At 49.9% G+C, this 7,256-nt stretch overlaps 2 protein-coding genes across 8 annotated transcripts in view; one reads left to right on the top strand and one right to left on the bottom strand.

Moving 5' to 3' along the window:
- The window catches only part of dtnba (dystrobrevin, beta a), a 14,854-nt gene extending 8,358 nt beyond the window's left edge, over positions 1 to 6,496 (bottom strand). For 5 of the 7 annotated variants that reach the window (XM_067241103.1, XM_067241100.1, XM_067241105.1 and 2 more), the window contains exons 1-7: positions 6,404 to 6,496; positions 4,231 to 4,346; positions 1,436 to 1,512; positions 1,189 to 1,269; positions 546 to 759; positions 372 to 457; positions 68 to 222 (exon numbers count right to left, since the gene is read on the bottom strand). In XM_067241103.1, coding sequence (XP_067097204.1) covers positions 68 to 222; positions 372 to 457; positions 546 to 759; positions 1,189 to 1,269; positions 1,436 to 1,511 — 612 coding nt within the window. In that variant the 5' untranslated portion in view covers position 1,512; positions 4,231 to 4,346; positions 6,404 to 6,496. The other 2 variants (XM_067241102.1, XM_067241101.1) reach the window with 2 other exon arrangements.
- Positions 1 to 7,256, top strand: part of ost4 (oligosaccharyltransferase complex subunit 4 (non-catalytic)) — a 118,530-nt gene that overhangs the window by 76,925 nt on the left and 34,349 nt on the right. The window lies entirely within an intron of this gene.

Genomic DNA, 7,256 nt, shown 5'->3' with positions numbered 1-7,256 from the left:
CGTGTGTGTGTGTGTGTGCTGCTCCTCACTGTGAGAGTGAGAGAGAACGAGAACCCTGAGTGTGTACCTGCTGTGGGAAGCAGGCCCGTGCGGAGGTGTGTGTGTAGCTGAAGGACGGCCCCTCATGCACGGCCGAGGGCAGCTTCAGAGCCTCACGCAGGTACCAGTCAAACTTAGACAGAAGCAACACGCCACTGGAGTCAGATACCTGAGAAAACACATCTACACACACACACACACACACACACCCACCCACACACACGCACCCACACACACTGGGGTTAAGAAAGAAGTGTGGTCTTCCGTCCACTAGGGGGAGCTGTGTGAGAGGGAACACAGCAGGAAGAGAGTGAGGAAGAGGATGAACTCACATCGCAGTTTGTCAACCAGCTTCCCTCCACACAACGTGGCCAGCATGGCCTTTACTGAGATCACCGTCAGCTGACTGTGGGCTTCACTGGAACACACAAGCACACAGGTCATCACCCCTGTGTTGTGAGTGTGTGTGTGAGTGTGTGTGTGTGTGTGTCTGTGTGTGTGCGTACCTCTCCAGGGCTTCCAGGATGAAGTCCAGCAGCAGGGCGGTGCTCTGCCGGGGGCTGATGGTGTGCGTGCTGGGCAGCCGCTTGCTCAGCTGGTTGAACAGCGAGGCCAGGAGGTTCTCCAGGCGCGTCGCCGACAGCACGGCTGTCAGCTCCACCGTGTTCAGACCAGCGTCACGCACCGCCTCGATCACGTTATACACATCTATCAGGTGCACTGGGGAGGGGGAGGAGGGTGGGAGGGGGAAGAGGAGGGGGGAGGAGGGGAGGAGGGGGGCGAGGAGGAGGAGGGGGGTGGAGGAGGGAGGAGGACGAGAGGGGAGGAGGGGGGAGGAGGAGGGGCGAGGAGGAGGAGGGGGAGGAGGGGAGGAGGGGGAGGGGAGGAGGAGGGGGAGGAGGAGGAGGGGGGGGGAGGAGGAGGGGGGAGGAGGGGAGGAGGGGCGAGGAGGAGGAGGGGGGTGGAGGAGGAGGGGGTGGAGGAGGACGAGAGGGGAGGAGAGGACAGTCAGACTGACAGTTAAGGTAATGTCATGTGTAATAATGATGATAACGCTAATGTCATGTGTAATAATGATGATAACGCTAATGTCATGTGTAATAATGATGATAATATGAATGTGTGTGTGTCTTCACAGGGAGAACTTACAGTTGCAAGTCTTCTGTATATATCTCAACTTGCAGGCAGTACGGTACGTAGACAGACGAATGACATCGAAGTTCTGTTCACCTGAGAGAGAAAGAGAGAGAGAGAGAGAGAGAGCGAGAGAGAGAGAGAGGGAGAGAGAGAGAGTCTCCGTGGTGTGAACAGATTTGAGGAGTGGGGTTGCTGGTTAGGGTCAAGAGCAGGTCATGCAGGGATTAGGGATTAAGACGATGGGTGAAAGGTCACTCACCCATCTCCACCAGGATCTGCCTCCTCTCCGCCATGCCGTCTCCCCTCTCTCTCCTCCCCCCCTCCTCGATCATCATCCTGGAGGGAAACACATGCCTTACCAAACAATAGAAACGCAAAACACAGACGCGAGCAATGCACTCCCACTCACACATCAGTATGTGTCTCACAGGACTGTCTATACCAGATGGAATCTTCTATCGGTCACTAGGAGATGACTGGCATGTTTGGTAAATATTTATGACACAAGCTAACAGAATCTGATATTGCATCTGGCCTCTGGGAGTTCTTGCGGGTGGATAGACAGAGCAGTGTTGCAGGGCTGAAGGGCTGCCTGCACACTTACATCTCTGAAGCATGTCGCAGGGAGACGGTAGGAGCGAGGTACAAGTACAGAGAAAGCTGTCAATCATTACTTGCAGTAGAAGAAAAAAAAAACACTGGTGATTGCATCCATCGCCATGGAAACGGTCACACCATGCCGCCCCCCCCCCCCCCCCTCCCCTGCAAATATTTGCATTCCTCTATGAACACACTGCCAAGCCGACCCCAACACCAACTCTCTAAGTGATGGTGGATTTCCTCTGTCTGTCAATGGTTGCACTACAAACACGCACACACACACACACACCTCCCACATTCCACAGAGGATTTCAGAGTTTCCCAGGAGACTTAACCTCAACTGAGACAAAAGCAGCCTTCCTATACTATGCCTCTTTCACACACACACACACAAAACGCTCTCTCTCTCACACACACACACACACACACACACACACACACAGACACACACTCTCACACCTCTCAGACCTAAATGCAGCTCCTTGCCAGATGACCAGAGACAGGTGTACTCTCTCTATCATACAGCGTGGAGACAGGTCAGGCTCAACAGAATGTTTACACATAACATCTAGCACACCCTCCCTCCCTTCTCTCTCTCCCTTCTCTCTCTCCCACTGCTCTCTTCTTCTTCTCCTCCAACTTGTTTACTTTCTCCAGCCAGCTGACACACTGTAGCACACTCACTTTAGCGTTGGGTAGCATTCCCACTCATTCAATGAAAAAAAATATATATATTAGATACAGTATATTTTGTTGCCTTTTTGTGGTTTTATTGGACAAAGACAGTAAGAGACAGGAAGTGTATGGGGGGAGAGGGGGGGAGGACATGCAGAAATGGCCCGAGCCGGAATCGAACCCGGGCCGCTGAGTGTGGGCCTCATCCTTCTATGGTTCCTGCCCTGCTACCCAGTGAGCTAGCGGGACGCCTTCATTTGTTATTCTGAGCCGTAGCATGTTTACCCTCCAAGGGAGGTGCTGACGGCAGTCTGCCGGTCTATTGAGACTGCCAGTCTGTCTGTACAGACCACACAGCCGGACATTTGGTCCCTGCGTTCACCTCCTATTTTAACTCAGAATGTCTCTAACCTCTCAGATATAATTACCCCTCCTGCAGTTACACTGGCTGACCTGAGGCTAGCGCTGGGACTGAAGCCATTAAACAGCCCACATCGGAAAAAACACACACGATAGTGACCAGGAGAGCACAGCGTGCTCGTGCGTCACAGGGTTCTGTTATAGCAGCCATGTGCTGAGGACAGAACACCGTCTGTCTACGTCTGCCAGGGACAGACAAACGCAGCAATGACGACTTTGATGTTTAAAGGACAGTCTCTATGGAACAGTGTGTGTGTGTGTGTGTGTGTGTGTCAGGGTTACACAGGATACAGTTTTCCCAAGTCTAGAGGAGGTAAAGAGCGACTTAGTCTTCTTTTAGTATCTAAAGGAAGATCTGCTTAGTGAGACAGACCGGAAACCCAAAACCATCACAGCCTAACCTTTAAAGAGTCTTCAAACATTACACTCTAACCCTGACTCTAAACAGCCTCCAGATCTATCACACCCTAACCCTGACTCTAAACAGCCTCCAGATCTACCACACCCTAACCTTGACTCTAAACAGCCTCCAGATCTACCACACCCTAACCCTGACTCTAAACAGCCTCCAGATCTACCACACCCTAACCCTGACTCTAAACAGCCTCCAGATCTATCACACCCTAACCCTGACTCTAAACAGCCTCCAGATCTACCACACCCTAACCCTGACTCTAAACAGCCTCCAGATCTACCACACCCTAACCCGTCAGGATGCTTCTGATCCTGACAGAGGCCATCACTGCTGAGCTACAATGTAATGATCTATTAGTAGAACAACACTCACACACACACACACTCACTCACTCACACACACACACACACGCACACACACACGCACACACACACACTCACACTCACACACACACACACTCACTCACTCACTCACACACACCACACACAGTGTGCTCCCTGCCGTTCGGTGCCGTCCTGGGGGGGGGTGGGGGGGGGGGCGGTGCAGGGTGAGTTCTCGTGGGGGGAGAGGACCTCCCAAACAGCTGCACCTGTGCCCCAGCACTCCCACACTCACTCCACAAACACCACATCACAGTCAAACCCACACACACTGAGACACACACACACTGACACACACCGAGACACTCTGAGACACACACACACACACTGACACACACCGACACACACTGAGACACACACACACCTACAGCACCAACTGTGCCAACACTCTCCAACCGTGTCATCAACAACCAACCCTCTCTCTCACGTCACTGAACCTGTCAATCACACACACACACAGAGTACACACACAGTACACACACCTGATATTTTCTCTGATATCTTCTCTCTGATCCTCTCTCGCTTCCACACAAACACCAAAGCAGCCATGACCTATGGACTTACCGTGTTTCTCTTTTTCAGTAATCCTGTTGGCGTGTGTGTGTGTGTGTGTGTGTGCCTTTGAGGGTGGGCAGCTCCAATCAGAAGAGAGAGTGGAGTGGCGAGACGGCAGGCTGTGACTGAGGGAGCACAGAAACAGACCGGGGCGTCAGGCTGGCGAGGCCAGGCCAGAGTGAGGGGGGGGGGTCTACCTTACCCCCTGCACCCCCACCCCTCGCCACCCCCTGCGGTACTACCACCCTACTACCACCCCACCCCCCCACCACCTCCACCCTAACCACCTTCTGCCTTGATCACATGACTACCAGCTGCTCCTTATTCTCATCCTCTGCCCTGACAGGACCTGACCCACCGTGTGTGTGTGTGTGTGTGTGTGAGTGCAAGCTGTGTTTATGAGTATATAATACTTGATATATGAGGAGAAACTTGACATGGTTGAGATTCCTCTGATCTCCTTTTCCTGTAAATGACCTCACGGTAACCCAGGAAACGGGCATGGTTGGCCACATGGTTGGCCACATGGTTGGCTCCCCTGCCAGCCCAAAAGGAATGCTCTGCTTAATGTCTGTCTGGGGAGGCCTTGCCAATCACACCTGACAATGACAGAAGTCTGTGAGATACAACCTCGTTCTTAAAAGTAACAACTATTCATCTTCTGAAGCTGGTACTGGTGAAAAATCTGTCTATCACTCTCCATGGATTTCCTCTGACCTTTCACCCCCGACCCCAGATTTACTGTAGAGACACCCTGGCTGACCCTGCAAGACCTTGGATGTTTATAGACAGGTATAAACAGCAACAGGATTCTGGTTACAAACACACACACACCGTTTAACATGCCAGTGCACACACAGGCACAAACACCGTTTAACATGGCAGTAGTCAGTGGAGAAGCAGCCTGGATGATTCACCATAGCAACAGGTTGGGCACTAAAGCAACACGATAGAGTTAAGACTCCAAGACGGGACAAAGCAGGGGACAGAAAGTGATAGGGAGCGTGAAAGAGAGAGAGACAAAGAGTGAAACAAAGAGAGAGTGACAGAAACAATTGGAAAACTGACAGAGAAAGGAGACGAAAGGATATATATATATAGAGAGAGAGTTAGTGAGTGAGTGAGCGAGTGAGAGATACAGAGAGAGATAGAGAGAGAGAGGGACAGAGAGAATGACAGAGAGTGAGTGACAGAGAGAGTGACAGAGAGAGAGAGAGAGAGACTGATAGAGAGAGAGAGAGAGACAGAGAGACAGAGAGAGAGAGAGAGAGAGAGAGAGAGAGAGAGAGAGAGAGAGAGAGAGAGAGAGAGAGAGAGAGAGAGAGAGAGAGAGAGAGAGAGAAGTAAGACAGGAAGGAAGTGACAGCAAAACAGACTGTGTTAAAAAGCCACACAGCTGATAGTCACAATGACAAGCAGATCTGGTTTAACCTGCTGTGCGACTGACAAAACAATCTCGGCAGTTATCATATAATTAGCCTAAATCAGATACCAGACCAGAACAGATTTAAGGGAACGATTCTCCCTCAGGGCATTATTCTGGGAGCTAAGTACAGAGTGCATCAGATATGATGCCTGCAAGGGGGGTGTCACCGGGTTATATTGAGTTCAACCATCTATTAGCGATGAGCACTCACTACACTTTTATAACGGTACATATGCTTGTATGTACAGAATGAATGTGTGTTAAGTATTATATTATTCAACAATAGTGAAAGCGCTTAAAGGTTACAGAACTCTCAACCACGCGGACTGAGGACCGAAAGGTACCATATGGAAACTCATAAACAGTTATCCCTCTTTCGAAATCAAAATACACACTAACCCACAAACACACACACAATAACTTCCTCTTCAAACACGGAATGTACTGATCCTGTCTGAGCTACAAATAGACCATTGTCTACAAAAGGTATTTGTATTGTTCCTGGACCCCTACCAGACAAGGTAAAGCAATTCATACGTCTGTCAGTCACACCGCTCCAATTAACATTCTAGCCTATACAGGTTCATTCAGATGCAATGTTGTTTAGGCTAAATGTCAAGGTAGCCACTATGAGCGACGAGTTATGTTCCGTTTAGATCCATGCGAGAATAGTATACTTTTACGTTTTTACCCCACTTCAAAGAAACTGTGATATATGAGCGGCCATATTGCAGAAAAGTTTAACTCCCTCTTTACCTTGTTCCCTCGAATGAATGTTTCACCAGTCTCTCCAACTCCGTGAAAACCCACTGTAGATTAAGCTTGTAGCGAAGTTCAGCGCTTAAAGTCTACGTGAGAGAGTACAACTTGCGGTCGTAGAGAGGAGATACTCACCAGAACTATTCTCGGCAGGTATTCGTGGCCAAATACCAACATCGGCACTCGAGCGCGCGGCGGACTACCCTTTCTTTCTTCCTCCTATGCTATAGGCCTATTTCCATATTTCTTTTAACATTATAGCGCTTTTTGAATCGCTCCCGGTTCCGTTATCTCCGTGGCCCTTGGTGTTTTTGATCCTCCATTCCGGGTGGCAAAAAGTAGGATTATTTCTTTGCTGATTTGCCGCTTACACACTCGTTGTACGGTTTGCGAGTCCCTCCTCGCCCGCCGATGGGTCTCCTCCCACTACGGGGATGCTGAGAACACAAATCAAAGTTTATTAGGAAAATTATGACCAACCAGTTTCGGTTTCTATAATATATATTAGCCTATAAGGAGCCGTTGACTGCAGGCGTCTGGACGACCTCGAGCTGTGTTTAGCAGACAATGTACATGCTCTCGGAGTTGTGAAATTCATCAGAGGTATGCGATACACACACACGGTTGGCCACATTCGCGCACTCTTTTTCTTTAAAATATCAGTGTGTGTTGTGTGCTAGACCCTGCTAGCAGTTTGGGATGAGCATGGCAAGGAGGTTAGGCCATTTCAGAATCAGAATCGGAATCAGAATCAGAATTCGGTTTATTCGCCATGTATGTTATACAAACACGGAATTTACTGTGGCAGGGAGGTGCAAACACTAAACATATACTAATCTTAAATTAAGTA

This window comes from Osmerus mordax, chromosome 8, assembly GCF_038355195.1.
Source record: "Osmerus mordax isolate fOsmMor3 chromosome 8, fOsmMor3.pri, whole genome shotgun sequence".
Lineage (NCBI taxonomy): Eukaryota > Metazoa > Chordata > Actinopteri > Osmeriformes > Osmeridae > Osmerus > Osmerus mordax.
The sequence above is the reverse complement of the archived record's forward strand: the minus strand, read 5'-3'. Positions and strand labels throughout refer to the sequence as shown.